Genomic DNA, 17,876 nt, shown 5'->3' on the forward strand with positions numbered 1-17,876 from the left:
ACAGTTTTATGGTATGTCATAGTGGATGTAAGTCAATCAGTGTCTGAGACTGTTCTGTCCCGCTCTCATGGAGCTGAAGTGACTTATGTTACATTTGAAACTGGAATGGGAACAGGAGAATGTTCCCTGACTGCAGAACTCCATCTAAAACCTGATTCTAGACTGTAGAGATACGCAAACTGAACTGCAATGTTTATCCCCGTTCTATATAAATGTGGATTCCTGGTTTCCCGCCATATATTAATGTTAGCTCTTTTTATGGTGATTGTCTTTTTTTGTTCTTTTTTTTTGTATGATATGTCAAAACTCTGTCTAAGCAAATCTCAATGATGACTGTTTTTGAAATGCGTACTTGGACATGAAGTTATTGCTTTGGACCTCATTGAGATGTGGACGAGAAACAGACAAAAGACTTTTGGTACTATGTACCACTAATATGTTTTCTGACATATATGTGTACTTAATCTATAATATATTTAAATGTGTTTGATTTAAATACATATAATGTTGAAACGTCCCTTGACACAGTGTTTGTTTTTTGTTTTTGTCTTTACCTGTGTAGACGGGAGGATATACCGATATGCACTGTGAAACTGGATTTGGGCCCAAGTATTGAGCATAACTCAGTTAAAAATGAATTAAGAGAAAATAAAGTTACGCCAAAGTCAAAATTTTAGATAAATAAAACGCATGCATTTAATGCTTTAGCAGAATTTAAGTTCTGTAGGTGGGGCTTGCAGAGAAAAGGTCTCATTGGCTAGTGTTTTGGCACGACAGTTCATCGACCAATAGGTAGATGGTTAAATACCAACAAAAGCATTGAAATATTGTTTTGCTTTCCACCTCATATTAGTTCCATCACAAAGGTTTTGAAAGAAAATGCAGAAAGCATTAAAATACACTCACCGGACACTTTATTACGTAGTCCTTGCTAGTGCCGGGTTGGACCCCATTTTGCCTTCAGAACTGCCCTAATCTTTAGTGGTATAGATTTAAAAAGGTGCTGGAAACATTCTTCAGAGATTTTGGTTCACGTAGACATGATAGTGTCACAGTTGCTGCAGATTTGTCGGCTTCACATCCATGATGTGAATCTCCGCTCCAGCACATGCCAAAAGTGCTCAGTTGGATTGAGAATTGGTGACTGTGGAGACCATTTGAGGAAAGTGAACTCATTGTCGTGTTCAAGAAACCAGTTTGAGATGATTTGAGCTTTGTGACATGATGGTGCATTATCCTGCTGGAAGTAGGCATCAGAAGATGGGTACACTGTGGTCATAAAAGGATGGACATGGTCATCAGCAACAATGCTCAGGTAGACTGGTATTTAAACAATGCTCAATTGGTACTAAAGGGCCCTAAATGTGCCAAGAAAATATCCCCACACTATTACAACACCGGCAGCCTGAACCGTTGATACAAGGCAGGATGGAACCAAACTTTCATGTTTAATTTTGACCCTACCATCTGAATGTTGCTGAAGAAATCAAGACTCATCAGACCGGACAATGTTTTTCCAATCTTCTGTTGTATAATAGTGGTGAGCCCATGTGAATTGTAGCCTCAGATTACTGTTCTGAGCTGACAGAGTTCTTCTGCTGTAGCCCGTCTGCTTCAAAGTTTGATGTGTTGTGCTTTCAGAGACCTTTGCTTTTGCTGACCTCTGTTGTAACGAGTGGTTAGCTGAGTTACTGTTGCCTTTCTATCAGCTGGAACCAGTCTGGCCATTCTCCTCTGATCTCTGGCATTAACAAGGCATTTTCGCCAACAGAACTGCTGCTCACTGGATATTTTCTCTTTTTCTGACCATTCCCTGTAAACTTTTTAGATGGTTGTGCTTGAAAATCCTAGGAGATCAGCAGTTTCTGAAATACTCAGACCAGCCTGTCTGGCACCAACAACCATTCTACATTCAAAGTCACTTGAAGGGATAGTTCATCCAAAAATGAAAATACTGTCATTAATTACTCTTATGTCGTTCCAAACCCGTAAGACTTTCATTCATCTTCACAAATGAAGATCTTTTTGATGAAATCTGAAATCTGTCCACTTTGATGTTTCAAAAAGTTCATAAAGAGATTGTAAAACTAATTCATATTAATTGATTGGTTTAGTCCAATTTTTCCTCCATTGCGTTATATGATGAGCAGATTTAATTAGGCTTTTATTTACATTTAAACATTGATAAGTGAACATAAAAAGAAGCTCAACTGAATCTGCTTGACATGGGAGAACAAACCTCATTGGTGAGGTTCAAAGCTCAAATGTGCTGCATAACACGAGAATGAACCTCATTGGTTCTCGCACATCAAGCGAACATGCGTTTACCACAACTGATGTGTGAGTTGTATGAAAATATGGACTAAACCGCTCAATTCATTATTTTTACGATTTCTATAAACTTTTTGAAACATCAAAGTGTGTAGCTGTCAATGGAGGGACAGACATCGCTCAGATTTCATTAAAAATATCTTCATTTGTGTTCCGAAAATGAACGAAAGTGTTGCAACATGAGGGCGAGTAATTAATGACAGAATTTTCATTTTTGGGTGAACTATTCCTTTAAATCACCCCATTCTGATTGCTTCAGCAAATTGTGTTTACCATGTTGCTGCCATGTGATTGGCTGATTAGATATTTGCGTTAGTAGTCAGCAGCATAAAGTGGCCGGTGAGTGTATAATTTTTCCTCCCATCTCATATTCACCATGTTATCGTTGGGGCTCGAGGGGTGATTTCTAGCCATTTAAATATATTGTGCTTTGCATTACTAGAAAAATGTATATTATAGAAATGTCCATGATGTTTGTGCTCTATCTGATGCTTAATACTATGTATGCTTTCAATATGTGTCCATTATTCCAAGGGAAAAGTCCATGGCATGGTAAATCACCACCAGAGGGCAGTGTAAGACGCTACGCTTTCACACTTTTTGGAAACGGGCTACTTAAGAATCCTAATACGATAGTTCAAATATGAATCACCTGTTTTTATTATTGTTTAGATTTCTGGATTATACTTTGTCATATTAAATTTAATAATGTGTCTTTATTGGTGCGAGTATGTTGAGGTTAGGCAGGCGAACGAAACGCAGGGCACGAAAACTATCATGATGGCATAAGTTTATTATAGGCTACACTTCAGGTTTTGGGGGAAAAAACAAAACAAAAAAGGTATTTGATTCAGATTTTCATGAATCAAAAACTCGTCTGAACCCCTTCGCAGTGGCGGTGACGCCCACATCCATGTGACTGTGACAGGCTTGTAGCGCAGTAAGTTTGTGCTCTCACTCCTGCAGCGCGCGAGCTGCGACTCAGTGTCGAGAGGAAGATGATGATGATGATGGTTATATGTGGGCTGTGATTAATTCAAGCGGATAGGATTCAGATCTTACCACATAGTGAGCACCTGCTGTGGCTGCTCAGCTCTGAGTGCTTGAGCTCTGGGTGTGACTGTTGTCTTTTGTCCTCCACCTGCCTCCTCTCAGTCAGATGAATTTACTGGAATATCTTCTGTATTAAACTGGATCGTGCTGGAATTACATTTAGCTGAAAAGTTGTGTACGCTCACTAGTTCACTAGTGCATCTGATCTGTCTCTCAGTGGCACTCTCAGCGTATCGGTAACTCATGTGTTTATGTGATTATTGGTGCTCATCTGATGTCACACAGTGAGTGAGCGCGCTCCAGATGCACGCGCTGTTTGATCGGAATTGGAAAGGGCTGGGAATCGATCTGTCTCCGGGCTCGTTACCCCACGGTGCCGTGAGGATGTTCAGCTGTGTCGGGTGTTTTTGGGTGCTCCTGTCCTCCTCCCTGGTCGCGATTTGCAGTTTCAGTTTCATCTCTCCCGCATGGATAGTGAAGGACCACCTGAAAAACAAGGACTCCGTGAGTTTCGGGCTCCTGTGGCACTGCTCCGAGTCTCAGGATCATATGTACAGATGTTACACCTTCGGCGGGCTGGGGAAATTTCAAGAGATTCCTTCGAGTTCTTGGCAGGTAGGCTGAATATATGGTTAACATATGAGCAAAATACTAACCTAAAACAGTATTAGCTATAAATGTTGAGGATACTGCAACTTTTGAATCAAACGCAGCCTGACATGCAGAGCTACATCAACATCAGTTTGTATGGCGCGTGCACAAGAAGCAACAATCACACAGGGGAACTTTTCAGTCCCAGGCTGATTTCAAAGAAATGATGCTTCTATTAAGACATGTTTAGCTTTAAAGAGTAGGTTAAAACATATAAAACGTTTAGGTAACTCTTTTATTTTACAGTGTCCTTGTTACACGTTACATGTAGTTATTATAGTAATAACTATAAATGATGCATAATTAAATGCAACTAACCCTACAAAAAACCTAATCCTAACCCTACAACACGTAGTTAATTAATATTACTAAGTACCTAATTCTATAATTACACTGTAACAAGAAGTCAAGGACACCTTAAAATAAAGCATAACCAAAAACTTTAATGTCTTTTCCCTATTTTTTTTAAGTGTTGAAATATTATACATTAATCTTTTTTCTAATTCATAAAAAGTGTTCAAATTGGCGAATTTCAAACTTTACACTTTTTTCAACCTTGATATTATATACCCCTATATTGGTATTGTGACAGTTTAAACATCAGAAATGTCATTTTGAGCTTTTTTTGGTAACACTTTATTTTAAGGTGACGTAGTTACACGTTACTAAATGTACTTAGAATAACAGTAAATCATGCATAATTACAACTAACTAACCCTAAACCAAACCCTAACTCTATAGTAAGTCCATGTAGTTAATTAATATTACTCAGTACTTATTTGAGTGAGTACAATGTAACAATGTCACCTTAAATGGAGTGTAACCTTTTTTTAAATCATGTGTCATAACTATAGTGTCATTATGCCAAAAGTCCAAGTTTTAATCCAAAAAGTGATACAATTGTCATACTGTACCATCACAGTAGCAAGAATCCACATTATCCCACATTACTCCAAGCTAGATTATACCTATTGGTTGGTTATTCAAGTCCATGATCAGATATTTTTTCTAGGACATTAATTAAATGTTTTAAAGAGACAAAACACGAGTGTGAAGAAGTTTCATTTGAAAAGATTTCAGAAGTGCAAGTAGTCAAAAGTGCCTTAATTGAATAATCGCCATTATATTGCTTTATTATGTTTCTTTGAAACAACATGGATTGTGAAAAGTGCGATACAAACATATATTTGATATATATATAATCACATGGCATAGATGACTTCTGGCACATTCCCTCTTCATGATGGGAAATAAAAGGGCAAACGTTGCTTATCTCAGAGCAGGACCATGGTAGTTTTCGCTCATTTGACATACAGATCTATTCTTAGCAGCAAAGTGCAGCAGTCATTTTCAATAATTCAAAGCCCATAAAGCAAGAGTAGAAATGGGACCATCCCAGTAAATGCTGATCAGTCCTACTGGCAAGAATAATAACACAGTTTTACACAGCCTGTTGAAATTTCCTTTTGCAGTTTACAACCTTGTAACCTTTACAAATTAGCCAGTGTCTAAAATGGGGTCACTTGAAAAAAGCCATCACTTAAGCAATGGGATTGTGCTAATAGAGGCTCATGATTTCCTGAAAGGTTAGTGAGACATGAGTATGTGTTTATCAGACTTCATCGGACTGTCCTCAATAAACTCATAGCTGATTTGTCCTTGGGGAACATCTGTGTTTCCACCTCACCCAGTGCTGCTGTGCACCTAATGTGACCATTATAATAGCAAACGTATCATATTACGCTGGATTATATAAAATGCTTAAAAGTTGCATCTTTTGTTTCACACTGTTAACTTTTCTATTGCCTTTGGTTCATTTTGACCCATTTTCAGTCAAAATACACTATAAATACATTGTTTTTTGATATTGGAAAAAGGCTTTGTCACACTGTCAGAATGTTGAAACAAACACATTTCATAAAAACAACTGTTTAGGAAAAAAGTGTTGAAGTCCCCCTGTGGTGAAAATCAAGCTTTTAGTGTTGTTTTATGTGTTTTTTTTTTAAATGTGTTTTAAAACAAACCATGTGCAAATTCATAAGTCAACACCATTGCTGAGTATTTTCTCCTTAAAACTGCAGTGAACCAAAGACAGTCTCAAAAACACGGTTTGAAATCGCTGTTGTTTCTGACGTCACAAACTACCTTGCAACCAATCAGGTCAGAGTGTGATTGTCAATGAGTGGATCTTTGAGCTGGTGTGAGTGAGTGGAGGCGGGGCTAATTTGCATATTCGTAGATCTGCATATACTAAATGAGGCAAGGGTGTATACATTCAAGCTATTTTAAGGCATGAAGAATTTTTTTTTTTTTAAGGAATTTTTTGTCATTTTGGTGATCAAAGATAAGTTTAAAGGGATAAAATTATTGACTACAGGGAGACTTTAAATTTGACCCATATTTGACCTTTCACCACTGGCATTTCAGCATTTAAGCAGCGTTGAATTCTTAATGAGTCAGAATTCTCCTTAATTTTCTACTTGTAATTTTCTCCTTAAACACTACCTGACAACAAAAACTCTGCCACTCTTTCATAAACACCTGTAGTTGAACAGTTGGTTTTGTATTAGTGGGAAATGTGGTTTTATTGTGATGGATGTGGAAAGTGGGCTCATATTGACAGCTCCTGACATAATGGAGATTTACGTGTGAAATGCATGTGAACTAAAATGGCAGCTCTGTGTGCATTTTGTTTATTGAACAGAATAATCCACAAGTTGTTATGAAATGTGTCAGATTTTATGAAATGCTAAAAGGGATGGCAAAAAGAGGACACCCATTCATTGAGGTTGTGTCCTGATGTTCTTCTTTTTACATTTCTTTTTACTCCAGTTGTGTTGCTCAAAATTCAATTATATGAGGGGGTCTTTAGACCTGTTGTATTCTAGTCAATAATTCATACATTTTTAATGATTTTCAGAGAGGATCAAATTTCTTAGGACATTAAAGCTATGTTCAGACTGCAGGCAAATCAGATTTTTTTCTCAAAAAAGCGCCCTGTCGAGTTGCAGTGCAGAACTCCTCCGTCGCACAGGAAAATGAATCTTTGCTTGAACATAGCATTTGAACACCAAGTTTTTGAACACCATGTGAATACTCCTGACATTTTCGTCACTAGTTTTGACGTTCTCTACACACAAAAGACAGTTTGAAATCTGATTGAGCAGCCAGAGCGTCCAGACTGAGACGCATCTGTAAAAATCTGATTGGAATCGCCATATGTGGTTTGAATCAGATTTTAAAAAAAAGAAAAAGATTTTGTGTGTTTTTTTTTTTTGCTGTCCAGACTTTCAAAACCCATTTGGATAAAATCTGGATTTCAGATCAGATTTTTGCTGTAAGTCTGAACAAAAGTTCACAAAAATCACAAATGATATCTCTTTAATTTCTCAGTTGATGCTCCTGAAAAGCTAAAAATACTGCAGAGCCGTAAATGGAGACGTTCAACAGAGATCTCAACAAACTGTGCTCAGATTTACAGAAATCCTTAGTAAAAAGTCAAATATTTTCAAATAAACTCATCTGTTGCTTTCAAAAGCAAATTGATTTTATATCTTTATACGTTGACTATACAATATATATATTTAAATGCATTCCATTGACTGTTTTTAAACTAAAGTTTACAGATTTTCAACCTGCTTCGTATTGTTACAGTGTTGGCAGTCATGAACAATGTTTACTCTTTCTCCGTGTTTCTTGGACTGAGAAATTCACGTTTATTTGTCAGCAAATCAGCCACAAACAGATGGATCAACAGAGCAGTTATTGTAAGAGTAGGTTTATCACTGACATTGGCGGAACAAACAGAATGGCAGTTTTTTCCCCCTCCTCTGTTTGGCCTAAAACAGTTTACTACGAGTTTTTTCAGATTTTCCGTGGCGTTCTCTCTGAATTTACGATTCTTTGCATCCTAAAAGTTTGACTAAAAGTTTGCTAAGGAGATTTCCTACTAAAACAAGGCGGTATTTGATTGATGAAGCGTATCCTTCGTAGACTGGTGGTAGTGGCCTTGGACGGCAACATACCCAGTGCATTATGCATGTTGAAATTTTCCTACCTATTTGGACTATTTGACATCCTTTTGTCTCCGTTTACTTTTTGTCAGGTAGCACCAATAATTTTTATTTTTTTTGGTGTTTTCTACTATATATCTACTATATATGTTTTTTTTTGAAAGCCCATTTTGCCAGCGGTGAAGTATCCCTTTAATCTAATGCACTACATCCCACCCTAGTCCTAAAAATACATTTTCAAAGTATTAAATTTAAGTTAATACATGAATAGATTAATAAATTAATAAGTTTATTTCAGTTTTCCCAGACAGACATATATATAGTCCATAAAATGAAGTTCAGCTTCTGTGTTGCTTTGTTTAGACCTTTTCCATTTCAGATCATAACACAGAAGCCTTCCTCTTGTTCCCTTAATACCCTAAAGCTCTCTCTCTCTCTCTCTCTCTCTGGAGCACAAACAACCTTGTGTCTTATGATTTATGTATGGATGAAACATTAGCATTTGAAAGGAGATAATAATAAATTGCATTTCTTTGAATTTTTTTAGTGAAATTTGAAGGGCGGAGGATAAAGATTGTTCTGCCCATATGCAAGGCATTAGAGGGAAAGAAAGGAATGGATTTGGGAGTATTGTTTGGCAGTGATGTGTGCGTGGCTTCTGCTAAATGCTTCAGTACATACATAACTGAGTGTACACAACTCTGACTGCTGAATCATTTATTTATGAGCATTGTTAGCCTTGCCATCTTTGTTGTTTTGGAGATGAAGAGTTTGATTGTTTCTGAGTAAGCTATAAAATGCTCATCTTTAAAGTTGATTTGCATAATAATGTTTTCAGTGTTAATATACTTTCTCTTCACCCAGTTTAAAGTGCTGAGACAACTGTAAATAAACCATTGTTAGACTGACTCCCCAAGAGCGTGAACACTGTGGCTCTGTTCTGCTTTCAGCATTGACTTTTGAGTGTTTGATCGACTTCTGAATCTGAATTAACCAATGGTGTGAGTTTGGGGAAGAGCTACCTGTTTGTCTGACCAATGGCAGGAGGGTGTTTTGAAAAACTTTTGTCATTATTAACACTGCACAAAGTTTTTTTTTTATATATATATATAAAAAAAAGCTCTGTTAATGAGGATTATGAAATAAATTATTATTATATTGGGTCCAAGCACCAAAAACTCATGTAGACAATACACTGCCATGTATTTTTCTAATATAACGTGAGATTTTAAGGACTCTTTATGAAAGTATTATTCTATGTATTAAAAGAGACAACTTGCAATATATTCAGTCACATCTGACAACTTGACATATATGGTTTCAATTTCATTAGGATATAAATAGTAAGATAACATTTAATAATATACACTCACCTAAAGGATTATTAGGAACACCTGTTCAATTTCTCATTAATGCAATTATCTAATCAACCAATCACATGGCAGTTGCTTCAATGCATTTAGGGGTGTGGTCCTGGTCAAGACAATCTCCTGAACTCCAAACTGAATGTCAGAATGGGAAAGAAAGGTGATTTAAGCAATTTTGAGCGTGGCATGGTTGTTGGTGCCAGACGGGCCGGTCTGAGTATTTCACAATCTGCTCAGTTACTGGGATTTTCATGCATAACCATTTCTAGGGTTTACAAAGAATGGTGTGAAAAGGGAAAAACATCCAGTATGCGGCAGTCCTGTGGGCGAAAATGCCTTGTTGATGCTAGAGGTCAGAGGAGAATGGGCCGACTGATTCAAGCTGATAGAAGAGCAACTTTGACTGAAATAACCACTCGTTACAACCAAGGTATGCAGCAAAGCATTTGTGAAGCCACAACACGCACAACCTTGAGGCGGATGGGCTACAACAGCAGAAGACCCCACCGGGTACCACTCATCTCCACTACAAATAGGAAAAAGAGGCTACAATTTGCACGAGCTCACCAAAATTGGACAGTTGAAGACTGGAAAAATGTTGCCTGGTCTGATGAGTCTCGATTTCTGTTGAGACATTCAGATGGTAGAGTCAGAATTTGGCGTAAACAGAATGAGAACATGGATCCATCATGCCTTGTTACCACTGTGCAGGCTGGTGGTGGTGGTGTAATGGTGTGGGGGATGTTTTCTTGGCACACTTTAGGCCCCTTAGTGCCAATTGGGCATCGTTTAAATGCCACGGCCTACCTGAGCATTGTTTCTGACCATGTCCATCTCTTTATGACCACCATGTACTAGGGGTGGGCGATATAGCCTCAAAATTATATCACGATATTTCAAGAATATTTGCGATAATGATATTTATGACGATATAAAAAAAAAAATGTAGACAATTTTTTTTAATTACATTATCTCACCTAAATGTTTGCTCACTCATTGTGTTTTTACAATTGGGTCATTTTGTTTTTAAGAGTTTACACAACACAAGGAAGCTTGATTTCAATCTTTGAATTAAATTGAAAAAAGTAGCAAAAAATATATACAAAATAATAAAGATACAAATAAAGAGAAAGGTTTTTGGGTAAGTCTAACACTATTCAGAAATGCTACAGAAACTGAATAAGGTAATCAAATGTAAAATAACACTAGTCCTGACTAAATTAAATACATAGGCTATTAATTCTGATTCCTTACAATGAAAGCTATCTTTTGTTGTTTTGACGACAACATTAATGAGAGACATATGGCTGCTGTCACTTTTAGAGCTAGTGCCCGGATCCATTACTGTTTTACTGTCTGTCACACTGTCATAGGGCTGTCAAAATTGCTCAAAAATGACGTTCGAATATTCCCTCTAAAAAACACACGAATATTCGAACTATTCGAACATCTGGTTGCCATTTTGTCAATGACGCATATTACGTCAATAACAGGACAAATTAATACAAAGAGACATAACTACTTGTATAGGTAGTTTATTTAAGTTTAAACATATTTGACAACGTATTACCTACACAAAAACAAACAAGTAAATCTCCTAATGGCCAAGACCGCAGACCTCACTCTCGCTCGCTCACTCGCAGGCACTCTCTCTCTCTCTCGCCCTCACCCGCTGCGTTCACACACCAAACGCGAATAGAGCGTCTGGCGCGAGTGATTTCAACGTTAAGTCGATGTAAAGACGCGTTTACGCGCGTCTGGAGGTCTTGTGGCGCGAATGAGGCGTCACGCTCTCCGCGCATCAAACTTTTGCTTTTGACGCGCGGCGCGAATTCAAAATGTTCAAGAGTCCAACTAGACGCGAATCCGACATTGAACGCTCCGAGCGAGCTGTGCTGTGGTAAAAATTGAACTTTTCCTTGACATGAAACGGTAAATAATCAAACCAGTGGAAGCCTGCAGTGCATGGAACTGCTGTATCTAACCTACCTTATTCATGCTGCGCAATATCTATTCAGTCAGTACAGTAGCCTACTCTTTAGTAATGTTTCTGTTTACCGTTAACGCTTCTTCCTGTGACCTGTCCCTGACCTCTCAGGCAGCGCGCCCACTCGCAAAGCAGACAGCCGCGCCTCTGCTACCGCGGGCGTTATGGTTTTTCCACATTCGAATATTAATTTTCACATTCGAATTTCTGTTTTTTAAAACTATTCGAATATATATTCGAATTTAGAATATTCGTTGACAGCCCTACACTGTCACGCGCGTTTTATGCTTATTTCAGACATAACCGACTGTTTACGAATATACTAACCATGACCGGAATTTTTACACAATTTTGCGTGTTTTTTCCCCCGTTAAAGCGATATAATCCGCGAAAAATAACTTTTGTTACTCGCGAGCTGTTTGTGAGACGGCTTTACTGTATGTAGGCTATGCACGCAGAGTAAACATCTCTCAGAGAGCGCGCGAAAGTACTGAATAGTTTAAAATCGCAAATGTTTAAACTGATAAGACTTAAAGGTCCCGTATTATGCCCATTTTCACAAGATGTAAAATAAGTCTCTGATGTCCCCAGAGTGTGTATGTGAAGTTTCAGCTCAAAATACCCAACAGATCATTTTTTAAAGCATGTTTAAATTGTCATTTTTTGGGGCTCAGAAAAACGCGCTGTTTTAGTGTGTGCCCTTTAAATGCAAATAAGCTGCTGCTGGACGACCCAGGGGGCGGAGCTTCATGAGCTCGCGCTCAGTCTCTCAGGGCAATTTCATCTCACGGAATGATGATAATATCAGAAACTCTCAGTAACGGTGTTCATTTCGAGTCGGACAATAATGCCTACAGAGTTAGAGTGCTGTATAGAGATGAAACAGGTATAGTTTAGTAGTTTAATTCCGGTTATTATAACGTATTTGTCATCTGCTTGTATGTATCCATTATTTATTAATAGCCTACAAGTCTGCTGTTTCGGACCAGGTCCGAATGATGATCAAACATATACTGATGAGTAGTTTAATAAAGTTTATTGTACATCACACAAAAGATGAAGCGTCAGTTTTACTTCAGAAAATCACCGTAAGAGCTGAGTAAACACAGTAAGTTATAAGAAGTGCGCAAGTACATAAACGAATTTCGGTAGAGTTGAGGGAGCATTCCTGTGGGCGGAGGTTAGTCAAAAAACTGTTCTAGTGACGTCATTAAAGAAGGAAGTAGAGGGATGTAGTCCAGACGGGCCGTTCAATGTAGGCGACTTCTGTTAAATAAAATATCTCGCTTGGCATTGAACTTTGAGCTTTATAATTTTACAGATATTATTTATGCTCTAACAACAACATTACACACTAACTAAAGTTTGAAACATGGGATCACGAAGAACGGGACCTTTAAAAAGAAGTGAAAATGATAAACTTTAGTTACGATGCAAGTGACAAAAGACAATTCCGTCATGTCCTGACTGCTAAACACAAGAGTGTGGTATCGACGATTGACTTGTGCAACCCATTTTGAGATCGAGAGAGAAGACGCGGCACTGCTGAACACTCACGCGGTTGGTAAAATCAATGTTTGCGGGGGAATTTCCCGCATTATAAGTGGTAGCGGGAATTATTAAAATACTATTGAAGTAGCTCCTTTTTAGGTACTAAATCGTCATTGGAGGCTGACTTGCTGCTCTCGCGCTCAGACAGGTGTTGTTATTGTGCGTGCTAGGGAACGTAATGCGCCATACATCATTGTGTCGCTATATCAGTGATATCCCGATATGACACTTTTTTATCATGTAAAAATTTATACCGGTATTATCGTGGACGGTATGATATGGCACACCCCTACCATGTACCCATCCTCTGATTGCTACTTCCAGCAGGATAATGCACCATGTCACAAAGCTCGAATCATTTCAAATTGGTTTCTTGAACATGACAATGAGTTCACTGTACTAAAATGGCCCCCACAGTCACCAGATCTCAACCCAATAGAGCATCTTTGGGATGTGGTGAAACGGGAGCTTCGTGCCCTGGATGTGCATCCCACAAATCTCCATCAACTGCAAGATGCTATCCTATCAATATGGGCCAACATTTCTAAAGAATGCTTTCAGCACCTTGTTGAATCAATGCCACGTAGAATTAAGGCAGTTCTGAAGGCGAAAGGGGGTCAAACACAGTATTAGTATGGTGTTCCTAATAATCCTTTAGGTGAGTGTATAATCATTTTGGAGATCAGATTTGTTTGTAAACAGATTATATTAAATTCAGGCGATATTTTAAATGTACCATAGTTCTGCAAAACAATTCTTTGTGTTTTAAAAAACAAACAAACATTTTAATCCATTGAATCATTTACACTGATTCTATAAGACCTAAATGGTTATTTACCTTCTGGTGGGCAACATTAGTATTGCATCCATTATCTGTCATTGATATAGATGTTTGACATGTTAGAAATTGCTGTTATCCTTACAGGCATCAGATATTTGACAAACCGGATTTATACTAATCGGACGAACAACCGGGGCGAGTTCGAAAAAGTAGCTTTTAAAAAAACTCAAAGCGGCGTGCAAATGTAATTTGAGGGAACTGAAGGATTTAGAGGAAAGTTTCATTTTTTATTAATGAATCTTGTAGGGCTTGACCCAAGGATTCAGAGGAAAATAATTTTGATTCTATCCCTTAAAATGCAGATGTACTTACAGCGCCACCTACTGTCTGATGGATGTGTGTGGGGTGCCTGAGTCATGGCCCCCCCATGATTGGGACCATTGGGACTTGGATCATCCCACCAAGTTGAGATCTCTGCAATTTACAGTCTCACGCTCAAAATAGTTGGCAAAACAGTAAACATTCATTAGGGTCCCTGCACCTTCTGTGCTTAGACCCCTAAAAATAAGCAGTCAAGCTTGCAGACTTGCTGGTACATTGGTAGGAAATGTCATTTATGTCAAGTTATTTTCTACACTGAGATGCTTTACTGGCTCAATCACATTAGTTTTTCATGCAGATTTGCTGACAGAGGCTGTTGTCATGCATGGGTGGCTGCCTCTCTCAGGTTTGGGTGGTCCCATGTTAAGTGTTGTGCTCACTCGGCCATCAAGACATGAATACAGTACTTTTTCATCATGTCCTGCCTCGACTCATTGGTGTGCAGATTATTCCATTTATTTTAAGACTCCCGTCACATGTTTCCCATATACGGACGCACACACATGTTTCTCAGCGTGCCCAGTGTCCCCTTTCTCTGTAGATAGCTAAGGCTCATGGGCTTGTGTTTAGGTTCACAGCATGACAGTTTGTTGGTGTTTTGTAACTAATGGTACTGCAGTTTTCCAAAGAGGTGATGTGAATGTTAAATGGTTAAACCAACTACTGTAACTGATAATGATTCTATTAATGTATGAACTGGTTTGTTCTCGTCATTCTTTGTTTGATAAGTGTAGTAGCTCTAGCTGTCCTAAAGCACAAAACATACTCTCTGCTGCATGAATGCATAAAAATGTCAATGTTTCTGATCTTAGGTCCCAGACATTCTAGCTACGCAAACTTGATTTTATGCGTCATTGAAATCAACGCGTATGTTATAATGCAGTGCAAGTATGTGCTGTATACCACAAGGGGTGTTTTACACTGTTATACAGTCTTCCTCTACGGTCGTTTTTCTCATTCGGGTCAGCTATCTGTCAACTTTTGGTTACACTTTATTGTAAGGTGAGTGTCACAGTGTAATTATACTATTAAGTACTGAGTAATATTTATTAACTGCATGTACTTACTATAGGGTTAGGATTAGGGTTTGATTTATGGTTAATTGCTTGTAATTATGCATAATTTACTGTTATTACTACAGCAAGTGCATGTAACACTTATAACAAGGACACTGTACAAAAAAATGTTACCAAACTTTCTTAGACATGTTTATAGCTAGCTAACTGAACAACTTAGTGCTACAGGTATGAGTCCTAAAGCCCAGTTTTGAGGCGGGATTTTGCACTTCAGGCTCCATTGTCATGAAGTTAATGGGTTTTTGGTTAAATGCCTGAAATTTGGCTTACAAAATTACGTAATTCTTGCAGCACTGTGTATAACCTTCTTATAATAAATAATGTCACCCTCTTGAATGCTAACATTTCTTTAGCGATGTGCAAAAACAATTTTTGTTTTTCAAAATCAATTTTTTGTAGGTGGCCTGAACAACTAGTCAGCTAATTGCTCTTAAAGAATCCCTGTACAGTTTGACTGGTTTTGGGTTCACCTTATGCAATAGTAAGACACATTCTAGCATTTTAAAACAAATAGACAAATTGAACTAAACTGAAAGGGGTCTTGATGCATATTTTGTATTGTTGGAATATTTTACGACATGCCATCTTAGAAATGCAACACTTATGGTGGGACACTCAAAAAAACATAATGAGACAATGAGCCTCAATTGGACTGATCATTTATTATACATTGTGACCCATCCCTAACTGTAAAACAAGTAGGCTTGTTATAAGCATACCACATCAAGTGCATGTCTGATTTTACATGAGGATAAAAGTAGTGTTTCTGTCACTCAAATAATAGAGCATGCTAGCAACATCAAGGTCATGGGTTCGATTCCAAAGGAACGCATGTACTGATTAAAATTTGTACCTTTAATGAAATATAGCTTTGGCTTAAAGCATCTAGCTTTAAGCATGAAAATGTCAATGTTTATAAGTTCTAAAAAAGTCAGTGTTTTGATGTTATATGTTAAACATGCTGTCTGTGTTCCTTAATAAATTTTACATTCAATACATTCCTCACTATTGCATCAGCAAAACCTGATCTTCTTGGTTACTGCCCGCATAGTTCTTTTGAAAATACTCTCTCATGTTTTCTGTGTTGCATAATGGAGGTATGTTCTTAGGTCCCTGTCTTGGTCTCTGTATTTGTCTCCCTGCTTCAGATCCTGTTGTTTTATGGTGAAACTTTTGTTATTCTCTTTGCCTCGTCTCCATGTTTCAAAGCAGGCTGTCTGGATGTTGTCAGGCAGCAGTCGTGATTGTGCAGCTACTGCCATCATGCTCTTGACGGAGAAGAAATTAAATGAAGCTCAGAAAAAGTGAATATCTTTGTCCATTTTAGACCATGTTCACACTTGGCAGGTTTGGCTAGATTAAAATGAACTCTGCCATCTGAACCTTGGTGCTTCAACAAACAAGCGGACCGAGACCCACCATTTCCAAACTAACTCTGGTGCGGTTCGACTGAAATATGAGTGCAACAGACCAAGGACATCTAAACAAACGAAAAAACAGGATCTGATGTCACAAGAAAAACGACAGAATGCTCAAGCATACTTGGTTATTCTCGAGCTACATTGCCCATTACAGTTCGATACAGGCATCAGAACTGAAAACATAAGTGTCATCATGACTGAAGGTAATCACGTTCTATTGTCTTTGTTCATCTAAAATTTGCTCTTTGATTATCGTGATTTCATTGTAGGCTATATCCATCCGCACCTTTTCATCATCACTTTAGGATTCCTTGATGCCTTAAAATAAAAAAAGACTCATAATCACTAATATAGCTTCTCTCTGTCCTAGATCCCCATGGGCACAAGTGTGCTGTTGACAGGCTGAGTTATTAGTTCTTGTTGAGGAAGTCGTTCTACCCTGGGCGACAGTGGTTGGACAGCGACAAAAGCGCTGGAAGAGCACGGTGTGGAGGAAGTGATGCTCACTCAAGTTGTTAAAAGCTTAAGTGATTACAAAGAGACGTGACAGAACAGTAATGAAGTAAATGTTGAATGTTGGACTGATATTAAAGCTATACTGCACTCACTAGGGCAGTTAGGGGTTTTCAAAACCTCTAACCCTAAGTGTTACAATTTGTTGGGTAACTCATCCTGCACTGCTTGTATAGTGGACCTTTTTAGACAATTTTCACTTGACAGGCAGTAAAATGGGCTAAAAACCCTAAGGATAATAACTATAACCATAACTAAACTTCTAATCATTCTAATTCTGTGAGAATAGAGGAAGTCCACACCATAGCTATAATAATAATGACACAGGTTGTATCCAAAATTACAAATTTCCAACTATAGGAGGTAATGGCATGTGTGAAATGAAATAGAGACTTTGTAGGTTCTTTACATGCATCTGCAAGCAATCTCAACCTTATGACACAAGCTGATTGGCCACAAGCTGATTCTGCCGCCAATTAGATTGCTTGCTCAACATTGAAATAAACTGGTTCAGTGTTTGCTGTAAGCTGGTCCTGCAACGCACTCAGAGTTCCTCTGATCTCCTCCACCTCCCCAGCTCCACCTGCCTAGATCTACTACAGGATTTGTCTATTCATGCAGCAGCAGCATTCATGTTTGCAGCAGCACATCTGTGTATCTAATAGCAGTAACAAATCCATACTTGCTCTGCAACAGCAACAGCAGCTGCATGCCTAGCAGATCTAGTCTGCCAAGACCAAATACATTAACA

At 38.1% G+C, this 17,876-nt stretch overlaps 2 protein-coding genes across 6 annotated transcripts in view; both read left to right on the plus strand.

The window, feature by feature from the left end:
- akap10 (A kinase (PRKA) anchor protein 10) overlaps positions 1 to 517 on the plus strand; it is a 32,956-nt gene extending 32,439 nt beyond the window's left edge. For all 5 annotated transcript variants that reach the window (XM_084115437.1, XM_084115435.1, XM_084115434.1 and 2 more), the window contains one exon: positions 1 to 517. This exon is cut by the window's left edge and continues 645 nt beyond it. The gene's annotated coding sequence lies outside the window, so the exon portion shown is untranslated.
- A 2,770-nt stretch (positions 518 to 3,287) lies between these two features.
- The window catches only part of lhfpl7 (LHFPL tetraspan subfamily member 7), a 151,590-nt gene continuing 137,001 nt past the window's right edge, over positions 3,288 to 17,876 (plus strand). The window contains exon 1 of the mRNA XM_084114178.1: positions 3,288 to 3,999. Coding sequence (XP_083970304.1) covers positions 3,688 to 3,999 — 312 coding nt within the window. The 5' untranslated portion in view covers positions 3,288 to 3,687. The remainder of the gene's footprint in view (positions 4,000 to 17,876) is intronic.

The sequence above is a fragment of the Abramis brama genome (assembly GCF_963993115.1).
Source record: "Abramis brama genome assembly, chromosome: 5".
NCBI classification, from domain to species: Eukaryota; Metazoa; Chordata; class Actinopteri; order Cypriniformes; family Leuciscidae; genus Abramis; species Abramis brama.